The sequence below is a fragment of the Microtus ochrogaster genome (genome assembly GCF_000317375.1).
Source record: "Microtus ochrogaster isolate Prairie Vole_2 chromosome 14 unlocalized genomic scaffold, MicOch1.0 chr14_random_3, whole genome shotgun sequence".
Classification (NCBI taxonomy): Eukaryota; Metazoa; Chordata; class Mammalia; order Rodentia; family Cricetidae; genus Microtus; species Microtus ochrogaster.
In genome coordinates this window covers 7,033,326-7,061,142 of record NW_004949098.1, presented here as the reverse complement: position 1 = coordinate 7,061,142, position 27,817 = coordinate 7,033,326, and the positions used below count along the sequence as shown (strand labels likewise).

General features: G+C 35.6%; 1 protein-coding gene across 3 annotated transcripts in view; it reads right to left on the bottom strand.

Annotated features, from left to right (window-relative positions):
- Positions 1-16,173: 16,173 nt before the first annotated feature.
- Ctnna2 (catenin alpha 2) overlaps positions 16,174-27,817 on the bottom strand; it is a 1,150,887-nt gene continuing 1,139,243 nt past the window's right edge. For all 3 annotated transcript variants that reach the window (XM_026787990.1, XM_013352850.2, XM_026787991.1), the window contains one exon: positions 16,174-17,381. In XM_026787990.1, the coding sequence (XP_026643791.1) occupies positions 17,094-17,381 (288 nt within the window). In that variant the 3' untranslated portion in view covers positions 16,174-17,093. The remainder of the gene's footprint in view (positions 17,382-27,817) is intronic.

Genomic DNA, 27,817 nt, shown 5'->3' with positions numbered 1-27,817 from the left:
GATCTCTGTGATTTTGAGACCAGCCTGGTCTACAGAGCTAGTTCCAGGACAGGCTCCAAAGCCACAGAGAAACCCTGTCTCGAAAAACCAAAAAAAAAAAGTAATGTATAATTAGGAAATATAGATTGTTAATGGATAATCATCAATAATAATCAAGCTTGTAGTCATGTTAGTTAGATATTCTAGATATATAGAGATATATTTCAGTTAAATAGGCATTCTTCATATCTTTCAAAGACTACAGAATATGGCATTTAAGGTTTTAATAACTTAGGACTTTTCATGACAATGAGACACATCTGCTCCTGGCAGCACCAATCTACTTCGGGAGGAAGATGGGCATCAAAAAGGCTCCTTATGGAGTTGGTTAGCCATTTTGGCAAGAAACTGCTCTTGCTTGGACTGTTGCATAAACTGGACACAGAGAACCTGCAGAGAGAGGATTGCTGAACTTGCCTAAAGGTGAGATGATCCTTTAGTGTTCCTGACTCATGAAAGAGTCTGCGAGACATTCTTCAGGATACAGCAGATAGTGACTGACTATCTTTGAAATTTCCTGCTTTATGGAAAAGTCTGCTGGATACTATGGGCCTGAAGGCTGAAGATTGATGCCCCAATGGTACAGAGGAACTTTAGGTGACTGTACAGGCAGTGAGATGTCTCTGTCATTTCTAGAGTTTTGGAAGTTGCTTACTTCTTGTTTACTTAGGTAATATTATATCCTTCTGGAGTCTTTGATGGAGTTGAAGAATGGTTAGTTATAGTTATAGTTTTCCTTTCTTATGATAAAAGATAAAATAGATCTAAATATTGTAATTGTAATTCTTGCTTAATAACTGTTTTGTAATTTTACTATGTTAAAGTGAAAGCCTTTCTATTTTAAACAGAAAAAGGGGAAATGATGTATGTGGGTCTTCTTTCTATGTGTTTCTTTCATTGGTTAATTAATAAAGAATCTGCTTGGCCTGTTCTGAAACTGTTGGTCAGAACATAGGTAGGCAGGGAAGACCGAACAGACTGCTGGGAGGAAGAAGGCAGTGAGGCAGATGCCATAGCTCTCCTCTCTGAAATGGATGCAAGTTAGAATCTTCCCAGTAAGCCACCACCTTGTGGTGCTACACACATTAATAGAAATGGGTTAATCAAGATGTGAGAATTAGCCAGTAAGTGGCTAGAGCTAATGGGCCAAGCAATTGTTTAAATAAATACAATTTGTGTGTTGTTATTTCGGGTGTAAAGCTAACCATGCAAGAGCTGAGTGGGATGAAAAGCAGGCCTGTTTGCCTCCTCACTACACTGGCAGCACCAGTTTACTTCAAGGGGATGATGGGCATTGAAGAGGTTCTTTGTGGAGTTGGTTAGCCATTTGGGCAAGAAATTGCTCTTCCCTGGACTGCTTGATAAACTAGACATGCACGAACCACAAAAAAAAAAATAACTGCTGAACTTTTCTAAATATGAGATAGTCCTTCAGGGTTCCTGCTTCATGAAAGAACTACCAAACATTTACCAGGACACAGAAGAAAGCAACTGATAAACTTTGACAGTACAAGGGATAAGAGATCTTCAAGATTTCTGCTTCATAGTAAAATCTGCCAGATATTATGGGCCTGCAGGTTCAAGATGGTTGCCACAATGTTACAGAAGAACTTTGGTTGACTGTCCAAGCATGAGATGTCTCTGTCAATTCTAGAGTTTTGGAAATTTCTTACAATGCACTTCTTGTTAACTTATGTAATATTATATCCTTCTTAGGTCTTTGATGGAGTTGAAGAAAGATAGTTACAATTATAAAAGAGACCAACATTGGAGCACTGTTCCCAAGGTCCAAATTAGGAGCAGAAGGAGGGAGGACATGAGCAAGGAAGTCAGGACCGCAAGGGGTGCACCCACACACTGAGACAGTGGGGCTGATCTAATGGGAGCTCACCAAGGCCAGCTGGACTGGGAATGATGGAGCATGTGATCAAACTGGATTCTCTGAATGTGGCAGACAATGAGGGCTGACTGAGAAGCCAAGGACAATGGCACTGGGTTTTGATCATACTGCTTGTACTGGCTTAGTGGGAACCTAGCCTGTTTGGATGCTCACCTTCCTAGACCTGGATGGAGGGGGGGGGACCTTGGACTTCCCACAGGGCAGGGAATCCTGACTGCTCTTTGGACTGGAGAGGGAGGAGGAGGAATGGGGAGAGGGAAATGGGAGGAGGTGGAAATTTTTAAGTAAAAATAAATAAATAATTTTAAAAAACAATTATAAAAGATAGATTATATATAAAATTTTAGACTCACAAAGATAAGATATATGATAGAGTATTTTTCTTAATTTTCTACAGTAAATGGACTGTTATAATTATAATTCTTGCTTGATAACTGTTTTGTTATATGTAATTTTACTATGTTAAAGTTAAAACCGTCCTTTTCATTTATACAAAAAAAGGCAGGTGATATAATTCCCTTCTGTATGCTGTGAATATGTTTTATTGCCATTGGTTAATAAAGAAGCTGTTTTGGCCAGTGACATAACAGAATAGAAAAAGGCGGGAATTCCAAGCAGATAAAGAAAGAAAGAATGCAGAGTCAGTGGGATGTCATATAGCTGCTAAAGGAGACTGATGCATACTGGCACCTTGCTGGTAAACCACAGCCTTATGTTAAAATATAAAATAATAGAAATTGGTTAATTTGAGATGTAAGAAGTAGCTTAGAAATATGCTTAAGCTATTGGCCAAAGAGGATTAATATACTTTCTGTGTGTTTATTTCTGGTCTAGGTGACCAGGAAATGAACAAGAAGCCTATGTCAACAGTCTACCATAGCAACTTGGTTGTATTAATATTGTTTACACCACTCTACACATAATATCCTTAAATCATATCGCAAAGCACATATCCCTTAAACAATAAATTAATATGCTTTAGATATCTTGTTACTACTAGTCTCTTCTCTCTGACATTGGCCACTCCAGATGCTCCATGTAAAAGACACCACACTATTCAAATGTGACCATCTTGTTTTGTTTAGCATAATGCTCTATGTTAGATTGGTCACTGGATCTTAATTGTATAAAATATTAAGTTCCATTATGACATTTTCATACATATAGAATTATTTCAGTCATATTCGCCACTTTACAATCTTTGGCATCTGCCTACTGGTTTGCTTTGCCTTCTTTTATAATCCTTCTCTTTTATATGTTAACTCTATATTATTTATATGAAAGAAAATATGTAAATTTTGTCTTGTTGAATCTTAACATCATATTTTCCAGTTCTATATTTTTTCTTGAAAATGCTATAATTTTTTCACATTCCTGAATAATTCTACAAGGCATATATGTTTATAAAATATAATCTTTATATATTTATTGAAAGATATCTATGATGGTTTTATAACTTAGCCAATGTGATTATGCCATAATAAATACACTACTTGGGTATGGTTATTGTACAGTGCTAGTATAGCAGGTTTTCAGGTTATTACAACTCTTATTATACTTTGTAAATGGGAATTTATTTTTAAGTGTAAGTATAGCATTTTTAAGTGTGTGTGTGTGTGTGTGTGTGTGTGTGTGTGTGTGTTTACCTGAGTTAAGCTGTCCATGTTGGACACAGGGGATAGATACCCAGGGAGCTGGTGTTACAGGGGGAGATTGTAAGTCATCTTGTAAGGATACTGGGCATTGAACTTGTGTGCTGAACAAGAACAGTAAATGTCATCACTTCTGAGCCATTTCTTCAGTCCCTGTGCTATATTTTGAAATCCAATATTAGGATGCCTTCTGTGTCTTTTTTTTCTCAGAATTTATTTGGCTGTTCAGTCTCTTTTGCCTTTTTAAAATTCATTTTAGGATTTTTATTTGTCTATTTCTGTGAAGAATGTGATTAAAATTTTGATGGGAGATTTCATGGAACCTGTGGAATACTCTTGATACTACAATAATTTTCACAATATTAATTATACCAACATAAAAATCCTAACTACCCTAATATATTCTATTCTTAAATAAACTTTCTCAGTGTTTCACAGTTGATGTTATACACATGGTCCAAGTTTTAGTTTCATAGTTATTATTATAAATGACTTTCACCCCAATAGATATATTTATTACTAGATATTTGAGGCTCTTGTAAATGAGTTATTCTACTTGACTTTTCCCCGGTATGTTTCTTATTGGTTTGGAGAAAAACAACTGATGTTTATGATAATTTTCTATCCCTCTGCTTTAATGAAAGTGGGTTATTAAATTCCCAATATCTTGATGGAATCTTTGGGGTCTTTTAAATACAGGTTGTGTGCAAATAAAAGAAAAACTGACTTCTTCCTTTCCTATTTATATTTATATATCTTTCATTTCTTTTACACCTAAAATTTAAACATTGTAGTATACAGGAATGCAGAGTATGAAAATATGCTTGGTTCTCTTCTGATTGCACAGGGAATGTTTCCAGTTCATTACCATGTACAATAACATAGGTCTGTCATGCATATCCTTTAATATGTTACAGAATAATGCTTTTCTTTCTAATCTTGTCAGGGCTTTTATCATACATAAAGCTATGGTAATTTTTTTGCCAAAAGTCTTTTATGTTTCTATTGGAATAATCATGTGGGGGTTTTTGTTTTGTTTTTGAATATATCTGTATTTTCATTTTATTAGTTTCTGTATGTCACATTCCTGAAATGAAAACCAGTTAGTTAATGATGCATGATCTTTTTAATGGGTAGTTGGGTTTGGTTTGTCAATATTTACTAAGGATGTGTGTGTAACATCAAAGTAACTGCTTTGTAATCTCCTTTTTGTGTTGTGTCCTTAAAGAGATTTTATAGAAAGAGCTCACTGTGACAAATTTCTTGTTTTATGGAATAGTTTGAAAAGCATTGGCATTACTTTTTATTTTACACTCTGATAGAGTTTAGCGGTTTATTCATATAGTTCTCTGTTTTTTTTTGTTCAGAGACTCTTTATTACCAGTTCACATTCATTACTCTTTATGGATCTGTTGTGGTAGTTTATGTCTTATGAAAACATCAATTTTGGTAGGCCATATGCTTCTAAAAATTAATATAATTATTTTTTCCAGATTTGCCTAACTTACTGAAATTTTTATTTTCAAAGCATTCCTTAATGAGGCATTGAATTCCACTGACAACCAACTGTAAGAATTTTTTCTCTCAGCCTAATTTGACTAAGGTCTATCAAACTTAATTTTTCTTCAAGAACCAACTGTTTATTTCACTGAATTTTTGCATGTCTTATATTCATTATTTTATTAATTATCCTCCTGATTATTAAAATTGTTTCTTACTACCTATTTGTTTAGATTTGGCCTGTTCTTATTTTTCTATGATCTTGAGATATGTCATTGTTTTATTTGAGAATTCTATGAACTTTAATCTTGAAATTTTTAGTAGGAAAGTTCCCTCTTAGACCCACTTATATCTCTTAGAGATTCTGGTAAGCTGTGTTCCTACTTTCCTTTGATTCTAGATATTGTATTGAATTTTCTCCAATTTTATCAATGACCCATCTAAAATCATACATCTATTGTTGGATCTCTATTTGTGTATTATCTCTTGCTTTTTTGCTCCTAATTTTATTCCATATGCCAAAATAAATAAGTTGTATTTTATATTGGTTAATATTTGCTTAATGTAACAAAATGTAGCTCATTTTGGAAGAAGCCACTTAAGCTAGGAGGATATGGGAGTGCCCTCTGTGTGCTGCGATTACCATTAATGAATAAAGAAACTGCCTTGGCCTTTTGATAGGGCAGAACTTAGGTAGGCAGGGAGGACTAGACTGAATGCTGGGAGAAAAAAGGATGGGGTAAGGGAGATGCTATGGACCCACCACTGGAGATAGGCATGCTTTGATGATAAGCTACTGCCACTTGGAGATAAACAGATTAGTAGGAATGGGTTAGATTAAGACGTAAGACTTAGCCAATAAGAATCTAGAGGTAATGAGCCAAGCAGTGTAGTGATGAGGCGAGCAGGCCTGCTTTTTGTCCCGCCTGGCTCCTGCACAGCTAGCTTAGCTCCGGAATAATTACATGGAAACTGTATTCATTTAAACACTGTCTGGCCCATTATTTTTAGCTTCTTCTTGGCTAACTCTCACATCTTAATTAACCCATTTCTATTATGTCTGTGTATCACCACGTGAATGTGGCTTACTGGGATGAGTCTAACCTATGTCCCTCTCAGAGAGGTGAGCCATGGAGACTGCCTGACTCTGCTTTCTTTCTTCCAGCATTTTGTTGGGTCTACTCCACCTATCTAAGCTGCTGTCCTATCAAAAGGCCAAGTCAGTTTGTTTATTAACCAATGAAAGTAATACGTAGACAGAAGACCCTCCTATACAAAGCAGTGCTTTAATTAATACAATTTCTGTGAGTTTATTTCCATTCTGGGTGGCTGGGACAAACAAACGAGCATTCCTCCAACATTACTGAAAAGATATTTCTCCTGAAACTTTTGGGTGACATATTTTCTAGATGTAGGCTAAGTCTATTTGATCAATGTTCACTTAATTCTAAAGTTTACTTCTGTGGTGTTTTTTTGGTCCCAGTAAACTCTCTATTGATGATAATGAAGTTCTGCTATAACTTTCTCTTGTTCTATTTGTTCCTTTTAAGTATGAGTGCTATGAATATGCATTGTTAAGTGCATACATAATCTTAATAGTTATATCATACTGATTGGTTGCCTCCTTGATTAATAGACCATGGCCTTCATGTCTTTGTAAAGAGTTTGATTAGTGTTCCATGATATATATTGTTTTCCATTCTTGTGTTTTCAAACTAATGTGTCTTTACCAGGGAGCAATGTTTCAGGCAGGTCACCACAAACAGCTGGATTTTTGAAAACTGTCATTATGTATATTCATTGTATATTTTGTTCTGTTATATAGAGATATTTCCATATAAATGTATGTTATATGTTGAGTATATTTTCTGAAATATTTCAACCTGCTTTTTCACCCATCTTCCATTAGATCCTTTTTTCCCCACCAAGTTTCATTTCTGCTTCTGTGTGTATGTGTGTATGTCTGTGCGTGTGTGGGGTGTGTGTGTGCATGTGATTTTAGAGAGGTCATTATATATGAGTATCAGATACTAGCTTAAACTGCTTAATACAATTATCATTTATTTCCAGCTGTGTTTATTTTCCTGAAAACAAGGCAACCATTTTCTTTTTATGTATGGATATATCTATCCCATTTCTTTATGGTTGGATACCTGGGCTGTTCCATAATATAGCTGTTGTGATTGTCAGTGCACACGATGTGCAAATATCTATATGATGTGTTGACCCTGAGTTCTTTGGATAAATACCAATGAGTATTTATTGGCCATATCATAAGTCTATTTTTAATTTGTGAGGACAGCTCATACTGGTTTCTTTTTTATTGAGCTCTACATTTTTCTTTGCTCCCCTCCCTGCCTCTACCTCCCTCCTAAGGTCCCCATGCTCCCAATTTACTCAAGAGAGCTTATCTTTTTATTAGAGCTATGTATGTCTCTCTTAGGGTCTTCATTGTTGTCTAAGTTCTCTGGGATTGTGATTTGTGGACTGGTTTTCTTTGCTTTATGTTTAAGAACCACTTATGAGTGAGTCCATACTGATTTCTAACATGTCCTACTTTACAAGAACAAAACATAAGGGATATCTTTTTCTCATCATTTTGTTTGCTGCTGTTCCTAAATGGCTGCCATTCTGACTGGGTAAGATGGAAAATCAATATAGTTTCAATTTATTCTTAGGGATTTTGATTTTTATATATGTTGATTGACACTTGTATTTTTTTGAGAATTGGCTTTGCATTTCACCATCTTATCTACTTAATCGATGGGATTTCTCTTGTTTTTCTTAATTTTTGAGTACTTTGTATATTCTGAATATTAGTCCTTTGTCAAATGTACAGCTTACAAGGATTTTATTAAATATTGTAGCCTGTCTCTTCACTTGATTACCCATTTTATTTCTTATAAACATTAAGTTCATAATTAATAATAAGAGAGAAATAAAAGTATCCTTCTTTATGACTTATATACTTCTATATACAACAGATACAAAGTAATCTACCAGAAAAATTTACAAGTGAAAGGACAGGATACAAAATTTACATACAAAATAGATAGCCTTCTATTATCCCTCATCCCTTAAGGACTGTGAAAGATGAGGGAGCTGGGCTTCCCTTTACCAGCTGCAGCACACAGGAAAGTGAGCCCTGCTCCTTGCCTAAACAACAGAGTAGAGTTAAATCTGTTGTTTGAGGTCCAGTACCCTGGCCCTGAGCATGTGAGAGTGGGATAGCTGGGTATACCCCTTTCTTCTGCCATGTGGTGGTGAAAGCAAGGAAAATATGCTCTCCTTCCCTAACCCCTAGCACCTACAGAGGGTGAGGGAGCTGACCTTCCCTTATCATCAGTCCTGCTAATTAATGGTATGTGTGTATGTGAGTGAGGGCAACGAGAGTTAAATTCTGTTTATTTATCTAATATTCTAATCTGTGCTTTTTAACTCAGGATTGATATTATCAATATCCATGTATTTATTAATTCGTCTTTATTAATTCTTTACATTTTGTTGATGATGTAGTGCTGGAAGCTTTCTCATTTTCCTAATTTGTGTAAGGACTGTTCCAATGTGGTCCATTCCTTCCTGTAACCTCATTAGTGACTTATATTGCTTTTCACTGGAAATTTTTTCCAAGTATCTCCTGTAAATATGGCTTAATGGTCATTAAATTTTTTAGTTTATTTTTCTCATGGAAATTTTTTTCTCTTGAATTACAATTGACAGTTCTGTCGTGTGTAGTAGTCTGGGTTGGTAGCTGTCTTTCAGAGCTTAATGTATAACACACCAAGCTCCTGACCTGCAAAAGTTTTTGTTGAGAAATGAGCTCGTGTTCTGTATTTGTGGTATTTATGTGTGCCATAATGTATATCTCTGACAGCTTTCCATGTACAGTATTTGCTCTGTGTACTTAATGTATGACTAATAATAATACAACTCTTTTTATTGATTTTATTGTGCTGTATATTTATCTCTCCTTCTCTCCCTTCTTCTCCCCTTTCCTTCAACTCTCTACCATGGTCCCCATGCTACCAATTTACTCAGGAGATTTTGTCTTTTTCTACTTCCCATGTAGAGTAGATCCATGTGTATCTCTTTTAGGGTCTTAATTGTTGTCTAGATTCTCTGGAATTGTGAATTTTAGGCTGGTTTTCTTTGCTTTATGACTAAAAGCCACTTATGAGTACATATGATATTTGTCTTTCTGGGTCTAAGTTACCTCACTCATTATGATGTTTTCTACATCCATCCATTTGCCTACAAATTTTAAAATGCCATTATTTTTTCCTGCTGCATAGCACTCCATTGTATAAATGTTCCACATTTTCCTTATCAAGTCTTCAGTTGATGGGCATTTAGGTTATTTGTTGTTCTGGCTATGACAAACAATTCTGCTATAAACATAGTTGAGCATATGTCCTTGTGGTACAATTGAGCATCCTTTGGGTATATACCCAAAAGTGGTATTGCTGGGTCTAGGGAGAGTCTGTTTTTTAATTTTCTGAGAAATCACCATACTGCTATCCAAAGGGGCTGTACCAAGTTACACTCCCATCAGCAATGCAGGAATGTTTCCTTTGCCACACATCCTCTCCAGCATAAGTTGTCATCAGTGTTTTTGATCTTGGCTAATCTTACAGGTGTAAGATGGAATCTCAAAGTTGTTTTGATTTGCATTTCTCTGATGACTAAAGATGTTGAACATTTCCTTAAGTGTCTTTAAGTCTGATTTTGTTTGGTGTTCTTGATGCCACCTATATCAATATTAAATTAGCTGATGGTGTGTTTAGAGTTCATATGAAGTTTAGGGGCCTGAAAATATGGTGTATTAAATAAAAGCCCTTGTTACCAAGTGCAAAATCTTAGTTCAATCTCTGGGTTGCACATGGTGACAGGAAAGAAACATCCTCTGCAAATTGACCTCTGGCATCCACATGTACATGCATGTGCATGCATGTGCGTGCACATACACACTTACTCACATGTACTTGCATGTGTGTGCTAAATAAATAATAAACAAGTAAAAGTAAAGTCCTTTAAAGCATAGAAAATGTTTTCCAGTTTTTGTCTGCCAGTAATTGGATTTCTTTGTTTTCTTGGTTTTGTTGTTTTTGTTTTTTTAAATTGTTGTAGTTATTATTGTTGTTTTCCAGTTCTATGAATCATTCAGTATTATTGACATCTCAAATATATTTATTTTTCTAATCCTTGTACAATTATAAGGATTATACCTTTGTATAATCTTTTGTATTTTTTTTGTTTCAGTAACTTTTTTTTGTTTTCAGCATACATGTGTTTTGTTTCATTGATCCAGTTAACTCTAAAGTATTTATTAATTTCCTTCTTATTGTATGTGGAATTACAATTAATTATCTTTATGCCTTTATAGCTTTCATTTTAATACCTACATACATAATTTTTTTACTCCTACTTTAAAACATTTTTATTAGTTCTAATCATTTTTCACAGAGGGATAGTTTTCTAAAGATTAGATTATCTTCTACAAACAGCTATTATAATTTCTTCCCTTATTATATTTACTGATTGCTTTTTCTAGTACTAATCGTACCACTTTAACAAGAAACAGGGACAGAGAATAACTTTGCCATGTTTCTTATCTTGGAGAAATTGCTCTAGCCATTAAATAAGATATGTGCTATTGAAGTTTGTTACATTTAGCACTTCCCATTCTCAATATCTTCCTTTATTCCGAATTTGATGACTATTTGTAATCAAAGAAGGATTACTTTTGATAAGGAAGTATTTACACTTAATGATTTTTGTGTATCAGACCATCCTTGTATTGTAAAAATGATATATAAGCATTTGCCTCTAATATATTTTCTGTTACTGAGAATACAATACCATAGGCAAGGTATGCTATGAAAATGATTCACTGAACTCAAGATTTTGACTCACAGTTAAAGGATCTCATCTGGCAAAGTCTTTCTAGTGCCAAAATCCTAAGGCTGTGTGTAGAAAAATAGTTTTCCAATAGACCTACTTCCAACATAATCAGCTCATCATTTAGTCTCATGAATGAACATATTCATTAAAAATAATTTTGCTAATCACGTCTTAAACCTGGTTGAGCGTCCTTACATCTCATGAAAGGAATTGCATTTTAACATTAGTTTCATAGATGATACACTGTATTTGAAACATAACATCCTTTAAACATGTTGAATTTTTTCCTCATATTTTAAGATCAAAGTAATCAAAGATGCTGGTTTGTAGTTTTCTTAATGTTTGTATAGTTTTCACATTAAGATAATTATAGCATCATGGACTGAGTTAGAATTTTTTGTTTTGGGGAGGAATCTTGAGAAGTGATGTTAATTTTCATGGTAGAATCTATAGAACTGACCTGGAATGTCTTCCTGTCCTTTTTCTCTGTTGGGAAAGTTTTGAATACTAATTCTAGTTCTAGACAGATATGTATACATGTTTTCATGATTAAGTGATGCAGGGGTCTAGAATTTATTTACTTCATCCTGGTTATTGTTTGTTGTCATATGGTTTCTTATAACACCTGAATAATGTTTTGTATTCTGTGCACAATATAGAGAAACATGCTTTTATTTATATTTTGTTCTTGTATCATCTTTTTCCCAAATGAGAAAAAGAATAAACTATCAAGGCTGTGGATTTCTTATACTCTTTTTTCTTTATTTTGTAGACTAAATAAGGACACAGAGAGGGGAGAAAGGAGAGAGAAGATATTGATTTATTATAAGTAACCATTCCTGTCATTATAGAAGCAAATTCATGTTCTACCATTTGTATGCTATATGGCAAGACAGTGAGTGATTTATTCGAGTTCAGTTTTAAAGACCTGAGACTAAGAAAGACAGCAGTATGAGCCTTAGCTTAAAAACAACAAACATTTGTGCAGGAGCACTGCTCCACAACCTCAGGAGTAAATGAATGTCCTATCTCAGGAAGAGAGTGCATTTGGTCTTCCTCTGCAGCTTTGTACTACTTGACATTTCTTGGCATTTCACTGACATCAGGGAGGGCAACAACCGTCACTACTTAAGGTAGGGAAACCAGATCTCTGGTAATACTCAGTCAAAGTAAAAAATGGTGTTTAATAAACTATATGGGCATCACTTAATGCACTCAAATTGACAAAAATTTGCCATCATACTTTGTTTTCCCTAGATTTGCACCTGTTTTATAATAATATCCTGAAGTTTTTGATTTATGTCTTTTACTAAGTATTCATAATTACATATTCCTTCTTAACAGTTTTTCTACAAGATATCAGCATTTTGTGGTTTTGCTTTAATTTGTCAAGATATTTTCTAATATGCCTTGTGATTTTATTCCATTGATTAAGATTAGGTTGGCTTCCATATTTGTGCAAATTTTCCAGTGTTCTTTCTGCTGATTTCTAGTTTTCTTTCACAGAAATCCTCCAAAAGATATGTTTTCAGTTTTAACACGTTAACATTTGACTTTGTGTCTTAACATATTGTTTAACCTGGATAATATTCCCAGTATATTTCAGAAGGCTATGGATTTTGCATGTATCTATCAGGTTGAAATGATGTACAGTGTTGTTCAAAACCTCTTACTAACTTTTGGTCTAGCTGTTAAATGTGTAGCCCTGAAGTCTCCTATTATTGTCATGTTCTCTTAGAGACATTAATATCTAGACACATATACTCATTATTGTAGCTTTATGAAGAATTGATCCTTGGTTATTAAAAAGTATTTTTTTCTCTTGTAATGAATTTTTTTGTGCCATTATGATATCTTTTCCTGTTTTCTTTGCTCATTCTTTTTGTTGCATATATTTCTATAGTTTTCATTTTAGTCTGAAGAATTTCTAGTAGACTATAGTACATATTTGGACATTTGAATAAGTAGCTACTTTGACCTTTGTAGATTGTATTTATTGTACAAGGATACAATAACCAGGCCATTTCATTCCTAAGCAAATATGTTTCTAAGCCTCCATATTTGTTTCCCTCAAGTCTCTTGTTTATAAAATTGCTCTTAATTTTTCTATATTCTGTGGAAATCTCACCACTGCTTTCCCCATGCCTTAAGTGTTCTATGATATTCTCATAATCTCTTACTCCAGAAGCATGTAGGTCTTGAGTTTCTCAGAGTGTGTGGTTTTTGTTTGACCTTGAATCTGATACTCAAACTCTAATTCAGTACCAGTCAACTCTCCAGGTTATGTAAGGCACAAACCATTACTCCTTTCAGACACTAGGTAAGGTAGAACAAGACGCAGAAGTTTCCCTCTTTTCTTTGCTTTGTTGAGAAACAGACTTGAGTGAGATTCCTCTGGACCACATGGCTAACAAAGGACTGGGTGGAGTAGCCAACAAAATGTTCCAAACTTCCCTACACAATGTGTTTTTCTTGATTGTACATCCTTTTGATGAAACCAGAAATGCCTATCCTCCTATATTTAAAAGTTATTTTTAGGAAAGTGTGTGTGTGTGTGTGTGTGTGTGTGTGTGTGTGTGTGTGTCTCTAGGGGAAGACATTTACAATTTAGTTTTTTCTGCCTCTTTCCTTCTGGTGTATCCTCAAACATACTACTGCAGTTTGAACATGCCATTGTTGTTTGTCTTAATGAGTTTTTTCCAGATATTCAACATTCTGGCTCTTCATATTCTCCAGGAATAAGTTTGATAATTTCATTATTATTACTCCAAAGCTAGTTATTCTAAAAATTACTGGAAGGTCTTACATTCCAGAGAAATATCTTCTGATTTATATTTCTTTCAGTCCTCATTATCTATACAGTTTGTTTCATCCTATAATAAAAGGGTCTTTATTACTATTTTTTTAATGTAATCATCCAATTTCAAAATTTCATTCTCTTTCATTGCCAACACAGCCTAGACTCATCCTGTCTCATCACATTTATGCTGCAGAACCACTTGCTTGCTATGACTATCATCTTCTCCTCTAGGAAGAGCTTATAATTACCTTGGGCTCTCACTCTTCTCATGCCTCTTGTGCAATTGAAGTGTGTCTTTCAGGTATCAAAAATAAATTTTAGGAGATGTGTTGGATCAAAGGGTAAGAGCATGGCCTGTTCTTGTAGAGGACCAGAATTTGGTTCCCAGCTCCTATGTCAACCAGCTCACAATCAACTGTTAATTCCACCTCCAGGAGATCTGATGCTCCTTTTTGGCCTTCACAGGCACCTGCACTCAAGTGCACATACCTATAGAGAAGCACATAATTTAAAAGACATCTTCAGAAGAGAGCTAATATAATAAAAGTATTTACAATTTAGTTGCCTCTACATCTTTCATAAATCCCCAAAATACTAATACCTCAGTAGATATTGAGGTTGTAGTTCTAACCTGTAGGGTTTTTTTCTTTGTCTGTTCTGTTACTGTATTCATTTTATAATTTGGGTATGATACTTTGAGCTGTGTACTTCTTTCCATTACCTTCTAGAACACATGTCTTGGGGATAGGAAAGCAGCAGCTGTTCCATTGCTGTGGCACTCTCAGCAAAGTGCCTTCAGGATTCAGTCACTGTTCTTGATCTCAAGAGCAACCATGGTAGGAACAGGGATAAAGTTGGCTGAATAAGAACCAAAAGCAAGGACCATGCAGATGCATGCTACGCTTCCAGAAATAAGCAACAGTGGGGACTGATTTCCAGAAAGCATATATACACATGGTTTGTAAATATTAAAGTATTCAGGTAGCGTTGTATAGGTCAAATTCACAGCAGTCTTAATGTGCTCTTCAGATACCTATTGGTTATATTCAGGAATGTCCAGTAAGCTTTTGAATGCTTTATGTTTCTTGGCTGATCTGGAGTACTTTCTTTAGTGGTTTAAAAACTAGAATAGAATATAAACTGGGAAAGTTAATTTTACTAATTATGTTCCACTTAAGGACTTAGGAATAACATTTTTGTTGATTCTGTACCGAATCATTAATGCCAGGCTGACACTTTTATCTCCTCTTTTAACCTTTTAATATTTAACCTTCCTTCCATCCTAGTTAAAAGGGATGTGAAGAGGTGCCACTCATCTTTAAAACCTTCAGGGGCAAGAAAAATGGAATTGGTGATATTTTTAGGGAAATGTTCCTGAAAAGAGTGCTTTAGCTGCTGTTTCTGAGGTCAGGTTCTCAGAATCGAGTCAATGGTGCTAAGAATGTGCCTCCATCAGTATTCTGGTCATTAGACAAGTGGTAAGCTGGTGACTACTATGCCAGATGAGCAAAAAGGGAAGCTATCCAGCACATTTGCTGAGTCCAGAGATCAGTCTAAATCCTGGCTCCAATTTTGGTTAAGCCCCTGATACATCTCTAAATGCTAATGCCAATTAAGGTGGGAAGCTTATCATATTTAATGATTAGTGTTGAAAATCATTCAACAGCTTTTATAGTCGTTCCTCCATCATGGTCTGAGTGTCAGTCAGCAGTGCTTTTAGCAGAACCATTTCCAAATAAGATTTTGGACTTTGCTTTCTTTCCTTCCAGTACTTTCCTAGCCCTTCACTCTGGGATCAAGCACATAAGCTGGCACAGTTTATATGCACATGACACCATGATATTATTAGGTTATTGAGAAACACACTTTACCTAGCATCTGCTGGCAGTACATAGTGTTGTGCACCTTGCAGAAATCACTCTAATGGAGGAAGTTCTGATTATTCATTTGAATAATTCCCTTGCCTTTCCCCTCTACTCAGTCCATAACTGAAAAACAACACCCAACACATCTTCGGTGATCTGATGGAGGCCTTGTTTTTATGATTTAAAGAGGAAGTGAATAAAATATTTTTGAAATTAAGTATAGCTTAACTTTAAGTCTTACATCTCAAGTTTTAGGAGTTTAGCCTAGGGCCAATTGTGGACCAGAAAAGTGAAATACAAGCATTCTCATTTCAGATTCAGTTTGAAAATGAAGCAAGACAAATGGCAAAACAAACCACCAAACACATTTCTAGAAGAAAAATGACTGTGAGATTCCATATATTTTAGTGCTGATTTGTGATACTCAAACAAGAAGCCTTTTTAAATCAACGTTTAAGGATATTCTATGGCCTTATATTACCCACACGTGTAGAGAAATGAAACACTATCCAGGTGTCAAGATTAAATGTGTTTATTTTGTGTCAGTGAATACAATGGTATATTAGATACCGGCACTCCAAGCTACACACCTATGCATTTGCCTCTAAACCTTCACACACTGTCAATCGCCATTGCGCTAACGTTCCACCATTGAGCCTTCTATGTCTAGCAAAGTCAGAGTTCAAGTTTAAGAGGAAAGAAAGGAGCAGAAGGAAGGACAGTCGAGCTCCACTTTGGGTTGTCAGTGTCTGCAGACATATCCAGGTGTCTCGAATGAATGTTTATTGTCTTCAGCAGAGGGGAGAAATGATGAGAGGAGCACTAGGAACGGCACTACCAGGAAGGAAGAACAGAATGCAGATTAAAGAAGCCTTGGAGAAGGGACAAGTTAGTTTCTCCTCAGGTAAGAATCCACATGATAGCATGGATACAGGACATCGAGGTTAAATTGTTCAATTTGTGGGCCACACACTTCAGCGTATTGGCTAATACATTTTTGCACCGAAACAGAAGCAGTACAGGTTTTATGTTCTACCGTTACACTTCCAGGTTTTTCACTTATGAATATACCTGCCAACCTAATGATTCTTGCATGCATTAGAGTTTGCTTTTGTAGAGTTAAGTTTATTTCCCCATTCCCCCCCACACCCATGAACATTGCAGTGTGAACTCTTTGCCCAACTTTAAGAGAATGTTGCTAAGGACAGCTCCGTGCCACCTTGGGACAGAAATGACCTGTCCCCTCTGCAGGCTACCGATGGCAGTAGTGTTGATCTCATCTCATCTTACATGCAAACAGATACTCTTCTCTTAAATTCCCCATGCCAGAGGCACACAAGTCGGCAGGTATGCTTACAGAAATGGAATCAAAATGAAAAAGAAAGAAAAGGCAGGACAACAGAAAGAAAACGCTTTCTTGTTTGAAGCCTACTGTCCTAGAAGGAATCCATCGCTTTGAATTCACTTAAAGCCTGCACAGGCGAAATGTGTTTCTTTTGAGACCCCCGTCGAACTCGTGTCTGGAATTCTTCAGGCTTCTCTCTCTTCACAAGGGGCTTCTTTTCAGGAGCCTTCATCTTCCAAGACACAACGGGAGAGTTGACAGCTGCCGTCCCATAGACCTTCTGGTATTTGGTTGAGGCTACATAAGATGCTTTCACCGTGAGGACAACAGCATTCATCAGGTTTTTGGCTGCCTGGATGAGTGAGGTAGCACTGTCCAGCTGGAAGAGGAGAAAAACAAGATGCATCAGGTCAGTCAAGGCCTCAAAGTCACAAGACACAGGTACAGTTTCACACATCAAGTAGTGTTGTGCTTCTGCTAGTGTTTCCACACAAGCAAATTATCACAAGATAAAGTTAGCACATTAGAAATCAGCCACCTGGCTTCTCCTACTCTTGATTCCAAACTAAGCAAAATCATGTTGCTCTACAGTACACAGTTCTCTAAAATCCCTATACAACTGAAGACCAAGCACTATTCTTAGCATGTATGTTCCCCCTTGGGGAACATATATTCTTAGACTCATTCACAATGGTAGCAGTTACTCAAATGTTTGAAACATATTTGGCAGTCACTGAACACTTTTTTAAGAAGCCACAAAGGGTAATACTTCAGTTTCATGTCCCTACCTATGGAGGTATCTTTATACATTATTTCTACTTCCTGAACTCCAGAAATGAAGACACCAGACAAGATAAGATTTTTACTTATTGATGTTGGAGTATGCACTTCAATATTTCTAGACCATGGTTATATATCCTATGAAAATATCAGTTATTGTGGTATGTTTTCCTGGGTCAGATGGTGTTCAGAAAGGCCCACCTGCTCATGTGTTCATCAACTATTTCCTATATACTATGCACCAAGCTTTTTTTTTTTAAAAAAATGAATTTCTAAAGCATTTAGTTCCCACTTAATTCTTTAAAGCACACCATCTAGGTGTTTTTACTAATGTCACTTTATGATGAGAGATGTGGTTCAGGAACTTATGTAGTTTTAAATTAAGGCATTCTTACAGACTGATTCATACTGACACATATTGGATGAGTAATTTTTAAAAAATGCCATAACAAGCTAGTCATTGAGGCAGCTGATGGAGGACCAAGAGTTGAGGCCAGTCAGAGCATAGTAGACGGATTCTGCTGCATTTACATAGCTAGTTCTAGGCTAGTGAGGACTATATAAGTGAGAACAACTATAAAAAGAGAAAAACAGGGACATTCTGGGTTACATAGAGAGACCTATGTCATAAGAAACAATAATAAATAACAAAATAATAAACTCCATCACTGGACCAGCACTTTTAAGTTTACCTAATTTCTGCAATTTGTTGAAGCATTTGTTACATAAAATATGTTTCAACTCTACTAGGATCAAGCACTGAACCATCAATGCTAGAAAAACTATAGTTCCCAGACTCTCTGTCAACAAAGAGTCTACACGTAATCTAATGAGAGAAACAAATCATTAGCTAGACTGGAAGTTTTACTCCAGCTCTAGATGTGTTTGAGCATGGTAGACCATTCATCAATTGCTTTGCAGTGAGAAATAGAGAAAGTAGCTCACAGTTTAAAGGACTGAACTAAAGACCCTCCTCTGTATTCCTTTGTAAAGTACTGCTTATATAACATGGATATCTAGACTATGACCACTTGAAGGGATATAAATGAAACACAGAGACATGAAAGGTTTAGTGAATAGAAATAGCTTTAAGAAAAGAGACTAAAAACCCCGTGGCTCTGCCATTCCATGTGACTGATATTCACATAGCTTCCTGTCATCTCTTGTGATCAAAATGTCCACCATGTAGTAACTGGGGTCATTGAAAGTTGGATCAATGCCTCTCTGATGCCATTACTTTGACAGATTCTTGCCCCCATTCATAAAAACTAAAAAGAGGTTTTACACTAGGTTAAAAATGATTACAATCCAATGAGCAATTATTCCATCAACTAAAAGCTTGGATTCTGATCACTGAGAAAATATAACATTCTTTGTATTTGAGTCTTTAGTAATACTAATTAATTGATGCTTTGCCATGAAAAATATCAGTAAGACTAATACTGTAGAAAAACAGCAGTTTGTGCTACTAAGCCATGAATCACTAGAATATAATGAATTGCTCTGCAATTTAACTTAATCAAGTAGAGCAACCCATTTCGCATTTCACTTTGTCATCTTTTATAATTATACAAGGTGCATATATACAAATGATTGCCCAATCTGTGTTGTTTAGCTTATACCTACTATGTTGCTAAAGCTAACATTAAGGACAAATTTCTATATTATTCAATATTAATATGAGAAAGAAGCCACGCATAGATTACTTTAGTGCTTCCCGTTCTACAGTCTTTGGATTGTCATGTCAGCATCACCCAGAAAAAAAAAATCCTTTCAGAGGCTCAGCCCAAAGATTTGTGAAACAAATTACAAATTAAAATTAAAAATCTTCCATTTATAACAAGAGACCTAGGGGATTCTGATAGATAGACCAAAGTTTGGTGACAGCTAAACTAATGGAACCAATCAGCATATCTTATCAGTTGCCTCCAGTCCTTCACAATATCTGACGAAATTTCACATGTTCAGTTTTTTTCCCAGTTTCATGACAAGTGGAGGGATAATTTATGAATCGAGATAAGACAATGTGTTGGGTCAATTAGAACACATCTATCATGATTTTTAATGAGTTAGAAATAGCATTCCCCCATGATCCTCATCCTTAACTATGATTATTTCCACATCAGTCTTTCAGGTTTCAAAAATGACTAATATTTATTCATAAAGCTAGTTAATTTTATTCCATGCCATTGGTAAAATAGAGAGTCAAGTTATATACCAGGGATAATATTTCTTTTGAGGGTTATGAAGAATTATTACAATAAAACAAGATATGTCTATTATAGTATTAAATGGCTCTTGAAGAGTGAGACTTGGGGAAAAGAATGGAATGAATCTGAATAAAAAGATAGAGGTAATTTGGAGATTTTTTTATTACAGATTCCATTCTTAGATAGATGGTATCTGATTCTTCAGCAAAGCTAGGGGAACCTGTCTCCTCTTCAGAACACATTTGTTCTCCCGGCCTGGTGCAGGAGTCCTGTGAATAAATTTCATATATTTTTGAGAGTGAGATGGCTCTGAGATACAAGTCCAGTGGTTTTGCTCAAACCACCTGCTAAGGCAGATACTGGGGGAGAGACCTAGACAACGAACCTTGAACAAACTGCACACAGACAATAAGCTGAATCAAAAATGTAATACAAAATGTGACTTTAAAATAAAGTTGAATTCCAAAAGCATATATTTTGTCATCTTCCCTAGATCTACTTTAATAGCTTAGCTATTTTTCAACATGGGTTATTTTTTCTTTTAATTTAAATGAATGGAATTTGTTTATTCTTATCCAAAGTGACTTCTAACTGAAAAGTTATAAGTGAAATTTTAATCCCCAGAAGATATTAGAAAGAGTAAAGACATGTGACATGATTTCTTTTAGCAGGGTTTAAGGACACCTATTTAGCATAATTACTTTCTATTTTCTGATGTTTTACTCTAACAGTGGCATTTTCAAATAAGATGAGTAAATTAACATATGTAAGTGAAGTTCTAATAATAATAACTGACATTAATTGAGCACTTATGAGGAGGTGCCTGGCATTGCCTTAGTTATGTTAATTAAATTATGTGATTCAATTTTAAAAACTTCTCAAGTAGCAATGATTGTTGCACTCATTTCATGGGCAAGGAAACTGCTGTTTAGGGACCAAAACCAATTCCATCTTTTGACAAGATTTGAAAGCCTGTGAACAGCATCATTCCTTGCAATCACTATATAAACTCTGGGGTCTTGTTTATAAGTTACTACATATGGATCAAAAAGCCTCTGCTTCTACTTGCTCTCCTGGACCTGGAAGCCTGGTTCTCAACTCTGAAACATCCTGGTATTATCATCATCACATGTTATGACTGTGTCTATCTCAAATGTCCTCTAGATTTTTATCTTAGGAGTTTGAATCCTCTCTGTGTAGACAGTTTGACCTTGTAATGTTCCTGTCCAGTGTTTAACTGTCCCTAGCAACTTTTGACCTACATCTATCTTTCTGTCTTAGAGTCACACTCAGGGCAACAGAGCCTGACAGGCAACCTATGTGTATCTACTAGACAGTTGTAACTATTGGTTTAGACTTTTAAGTGGGTCTGAGTCATTTTAACTAAAGATCTAAGACTTGATACTGATCTCCTTAAAAGGAATTCAAAATGTAAGATCATCACCATTCCTGAAACCTTCAATATGTGCATCTCTTTTTAGTGTAAAGCCATGTGTTCATTAAAGTCACTTCTGTTCCCCTTGGTGGTCTTCGCAACCAGTCTAAGAGCAACTGTTCATTTGTAAGCTAATTTTAAAAATATGAGCTCACATTTAACAAATCAGATCACATGAGGACTTTCTCTCATTTAGATGGACAATCAGTTCTGAGAGTGCTCATGTATCTCACCATGTGTGAGGTCTATTAGTAATAGATGGCCCACTCTAATCCCATAATCAGGAGTAAAACTCAGGAAGCCTGATTTGAGGAGCAGTGCTGTGGCCATTGCTCACAATAGACCATCCTCACTCCCTCTACGATTCTGTTGAGCTGTGCTGGACTCATGTTCTTCCACACTTGTCCCTGGGCATAGAAATCAAAATGCTCCTAATTATGTCACTAATCTTTCAAAATATCAAAGTACTATTTTAAAGAAGGCAACAGATGTTTCCTCACATCTTGTTCTATTACAGTCCATGAAAGCAAATAAGCTGTTTCTGAGGCTTTTTTTTTTTTTGGCCTTTTTCCCCCTTCCCTGCCACTGTTCCCATTCTTAACCACACAAAACTTCCATCACAAAGTCACATAGGGATAGTCTTGCTGTTCACTGTCCTCATTTGTGTCTTGAATGGAGGGAAGACTTTGCTGAAAATAATTCTTCCCATCTTTGTTAATTTCTGCTACTGTCTAATTCTTTATAACTTTAGAGCTGAAAATTATCATGGCACGTACTTGAAATGAGTTCTCAGGAATCTCCTAAAACCTCAAGTCACTACTGTTGGACTATTTCACTAAAGCTGGGCTTCCACTGAACACTGCACCGTTTCAATGAAGCTGAGCATCAGTGCATAACGCAGTCACACTCTTGAAAGCAATGCTAAAATCTTTTCTCCCCTTTTCCTATATTCTTTCTCCATTTTCCACCCAGGTAATTTCCCACACAGTTATTTATTCTATATTTTATCAACCACTTTTCTTAAGTGATGAGTATGTAAATATGAACAAACTCAGATACAGATTGTCAGATGTTCCAAAAGATCCAGAAAAGATGAGAGACAGACTTAAAAGCTTAACTTTCTATGAAGAGGGCCTTAGTAGAGTGTCAAGAGCTCAAGGAACCACAGAAATAGAGAATTTCCTTGGAGTCATGTAGGAATGGATAAGGCAGGAAAATGGGTTTCCTGGTGGTCACAATTCCAAAAGTTTGATGGAAAACAAGTCACAAATTCCTATTGCCTCTGGCTTTATATTTGATGTGCCTAGGCAAGACTGAGAACATAAAATTTTAAGTTGTTACAGAGCTCAGTTTAATTCCCCTGTCTTATCCAACTATTATTTTAGGGACCATTAGAAATACTGGAGAGAATACTGGGCATCTAGACACAAAAAAATCACATTCTGTTTATATTAATAAATCATCCTAATTTTAAAATGTATACATATACAATATATATTCATTTATGTTTTTTTTTCTTTTAGTAAATTTTTTTACAGAACAAGATAAAAGAGTGCATCATAAAGTCCTAAATCTGTTTTCTCTCTGAACATCCAAAAGTACAAAATATTTACTTAAAAATTCTCATCATAAGACTTTTCAGATAAAAAAATCAATATCCTTTTAATAATCTAAGACATGACATTATCAAGAAAGAGCCTATTTGATTAGAAAGTAGCTTTGGTTGACAAAGGAATCATGAAAGAATTAGCTATCCAGAACAATGGGATGCTCACTTGAGCCAATGAACAATAAAACAAATGCCGTTTATGTTTTACAATTTCCTTTAAGAAATAACAATAAAAAATGATGTCTAAAAGTGAAAAATGTAAAAGGCATGGAAAACTCACTGGACTAAAGGGTCCAAAAATCTCAAGTGTTTCAGGATGTCATGCATAAGGGTGAGGGATGTTAGCTCAGAGGATTGGGATGTCATGTGCATACTCAGCATGCATTAACTTACAGTAACCATGTGGTTTGAACCCATTTTGAGATAATATGTTTATATTTAAATAAAATGATTAGAACCAAAAATATATAATGAAACACACAAAAGCAGGCCATGGAAATGCAAACTGTTCCCTGATCAAAAATAATGAGAATGTCATGGGAATGCTGGCCAAGTGAAAAAATAGAAGAAGCAAGTCCATTCAGGACTTGTTTTGGCAATAGAAACTCTAAAAAGGATGCTTGATGACAGTGAAATGTTCAACAGCCTAAGAGAAAGTGCACTTTACTTTCACGTCAAGGCTAAAACTATTCTATTTTCATTACCTCAACTCCAAACTAATAACAGTGAATATAAAACTGGAAATAGGTTCCAAAAATATGGCAGAAGTCCATTTTAGTCACTTGCAAGATTTTTGAGTGGCTAAATAAGATAGCTTTAGTACAGAACAGGAAATAGTTTTAGTGGCACTCACCTACATATTTTGCAAGAAAAAAACTATGATAGAAAAACTGAGAATAATTTTATTAAAAGGCAGATACTTTCAGAAAACTGCAGCTGGCCTTTAGTTATATTTACCCATCTCCACCCCCACAAAAATGTCTCACATTGCTTGCTGGCGTGGGGAGATTTTGCTACAAGTCAGCTTTGCTGTTAATGAATGGAAAAGCTAGACAGAGAGCAACAAGGTCTATAATCTGCCAAGAATATTTTTTGTTTGCTTGTTTTTTAATAAGTCCATGAGACTTTGAAAAGGTATTTGATCTTCTTAGAAGTCATGACACATCTGAAATACCTTGAAATATCTGTCTCTTTTCCAGAATTTATATTAATAATTCCTTTTTAAAAATCTTTAGTAAGTCAGGAGCAATAAATAACTCAAACAAAAATGGGGTGAAAGACTTAGCTGTGTCCCTTCTTCCCCAATATAAGGATATTTATATACTGGCAAAAATGGGGGAAAGAATATGTCTACTGTGACAAGTTATCATTTTGTTACTCTCTTCATTCACTTCCTCAGAGAGCAACAGTGAAATAAAGTTAGCAAAGCTAGTTTTCTTTTGCTTAAAACTGCCAGGAATACCAAATAGTGATTTACCACTCACTCTTGTAGTCTTCAGGACAGACATTATTAATCTATCACAGTACTTTGTTTACGCAGAACTGACTAAGTGACAAAGGAAGAGGCAACATATTAACTTCCCTCCTCCAAGAGTTCACATTTTCACAGAGTTGTTGGAAACAGTGTGGTACCATTTACAACACAGATAAATCACTCACTATATTAGGTTTATACGTATATGAGCTTAAATACCTTTTGATTTCATTACTGCCCATCAAACCATTAACAAATACTTTTTATTTAAATGACACACATTCCCCTTTTTATTCCAATAACTAATTTTTTAGGAACAGATTGTGCACTTCTTAGTAATGGCACTTTGTTATGAGTTTTCAATTAATAGAACCATTAATGAGAATACGTAAGTCTTAACAGAAGTGCAAGTTATTTTAAGAAACTATTTTAAATCAGGTAATAAAAGCTAGCAACATATATTAAGAATCATTGTGTCTGAGGTAAAAAATAAATGTCCCTGGCTGATTGTCATTTAACCACAAGTACATAATATAATATGCACCGATATCAAACAGATATCACCTAAGATATTGTCAAATAAACCTGAGCAATTAGTTTGCCCCAGAGTCATTCTTCTTATTTGATCACTCAGTCTTGTATGACAAATATTTTCATTTTAAGTAGGGGATCAATCATGACAGAAAGGAACACAAGAGATCTGTTGTTTTCTTCTATAGGGGGTCCTTGACCTCTCCCAGAGAGGCAGTTGGTGCTCTTCCAACACTGAAAGTCAGTCCTGAGGAAATCTGTATGTTTGAGCCAACGATTAAATTGGCAAAGATCTTAGCACAAAGGCCCTGCAGTCTCAGACAGGCTAAGCAAAATGTCTGCAAACCCTCACTGAAAGATTTACCAATTGGTTCCCAGGTAACTCTCCACTGGCTATATTTGTGTCTTGGATTTTTTAATTCATTTAGATAGGTAGTAGTGCTTCATAGTTGGCCAGTTCACTGATTAACTGTCTTCATTTGCATTTTTTCAATTATAGGTAAGTAAACCTTGGGGACTCCCATGAAGGCTTAATTACAGTCAACACATTTTCTAAATATGGCTTAAAGCCATTTTTTCTCTACCAGTAAAGGCTGAATAATTCTTGCTCAACCCAAACAAGGGGTTCTTGCTACACTTGAGATGCTTTGCCTCTTGTAAAATTAGGAGCAATTATGTCTCAGGCACCTAGGAATTCTCCCATCTTTTCCAGACTTTCTTCCTCCTTCCGGCTCCCAACATCATCCCACCATTTAGGATTTCATGGTCTATTGATCTCTAAAATCTTTGCTCTCATGTGACAGAAGACTTGTGAGGAAATAAATTCGTCAGGTTAAGAAGTGACCTATGAATCTTCAGACACACACCATGATAGAGTATTGGATAGTATCTTGGAGAGTGTCCGTTTTTGTGTCATCATATGAGTATACTGCATATTCATTGTATATTCACCATTGACTGTGTCCTCTCTGATCATATGTATATCTGCATTATTTACCGTCCAATTTTAATATAATATAGCTACTCCTCAGAAAACCAAGGCTTCTTATTGTGTTGCCTAAGGAGAGCATCCCTACCTTCACTCTCCCTTTTTCCAACGGCCCGGCCCCACTTCCCAACTTTCATGATGATGAGGCAGTATAATGAGTTACTAAAGGCAGCTGTACTCAAAAGTCTTGATCTTTATACTGCACAAGAATGTTAACTGAAGCATTGCTTGAAGTAGAAAAGCAAGTATCTATAGCCACACTAACTGGATAAGCTATGTAACCATCCACATGACTACTTAGTTGCAATATAAATGTAATTTCTATGTAGACATGTAAATAGTTAAGTGAAAATGGTATGCTATTGAGCACAATACAGTATAATCTACAGTTTTACTAGATTACTAAGTGCTAAATATAAAAATGCCCTTAGTTCATTGGCCTATGTACGAAATCCTCAGCTCTATCTGTCCCGTATTACTACTGCGACTTTTCATTCCCAAATCTTTTGATCCTTTTTCAGTTTTCCTTCACTCTCCACCCTCAATTTAATAATTTGGAAGTCTATTTTATTCTGCCTTTCCTGACATTACCTGAACCTAACTTGTATCCTTAGCAGAATCTTACACTTTTTATGGATAAAATGTGGAAAAGTATTCAGAAAAGGAAAATAGAAAACATGAAAATGGCGCACACCTTTAATCCCAGCACTCGGGAGGCAGAGGCAGGCGGATCTCTGTGAGTTCGAGACCAGCCTGGACTACAAAGCTAGTTCCAGGACAGGCTCCAAAGCCACAGAGAAACCCTGTCTCGAAAAACCAAAAAAAAAAAAAAAAAAAAAAAAAAAAAAAAAAAAAAAAGAAAGAAAATGTCTGCATACTTTTAGCACTAGTAAGTCCTTCAGAATGCAGAACTAATAAAGAGTCACAGAAAAAATTAAGAATCTTAGGCAAGACTCTTATGCCCCAAATATCTAGCAACAGTTAGGGCTTGGCAGTGGCTAGAAGAAGTGTCTACTAGGAGTTGGTAAGAAGCTAATCTGGCTAAGAAACTGTTATGCTTGAGTTGCGAAACCCCCAATGAGACTACCACAGAGAAAGAGCCAACTTTCCAATGCAATTACACAAGGTTCCCTTATTGCTCTACAGGCTTGCAAGAAGAAGCTGCTTTGTCCCACACACTGATGCAGAGAGTGATGGAAAAAGGCCCAAGGCTCACAATGCAAGGGGTCTTCAAAGAGAAAAACCACAAGCAGGGAGTTGCATGCTTTAACATTACCTGATTGGGTTGGGGATAGTTGGCTCTAAGTCATAAGGGGATTTTTGCAACTTTCCACAAAACCACCCAGTAACTGGAAGAAAAACTTGTCTATTTAGCTTCTGATTGGCTGTCCTTGAGTCTCTGGGAAGCCAGATACTTTTGGGGCCAGTTCTGGCTTTTCTCTGAATTTACAGGTACATGGGGTGGGGCGTCTGGGGTGGGGTGCCTGCTAGGTTAGACTCTCACAAAGATTGTGCCTGAGTTTAAGATGAAAAATCAATATTCTCAATCTAACTTTAGAAACATTAAATGAAATAACCAATATACGATAAAGTGTATAACCATTTAACATAAAATTCCAGTAATTCAAACTATAATTCTTATTAGATGTTATTTAAAGTAATATAGTCTAAAATAAAAGGAAGGTAACTCATTCCAAAACTTATTAAGATCCATACCTAATATTACCTAATAACTGTCAATCAGTAAAGACCATCATCTCAAGGCATGGCTGATCTTCATTAAAAAAA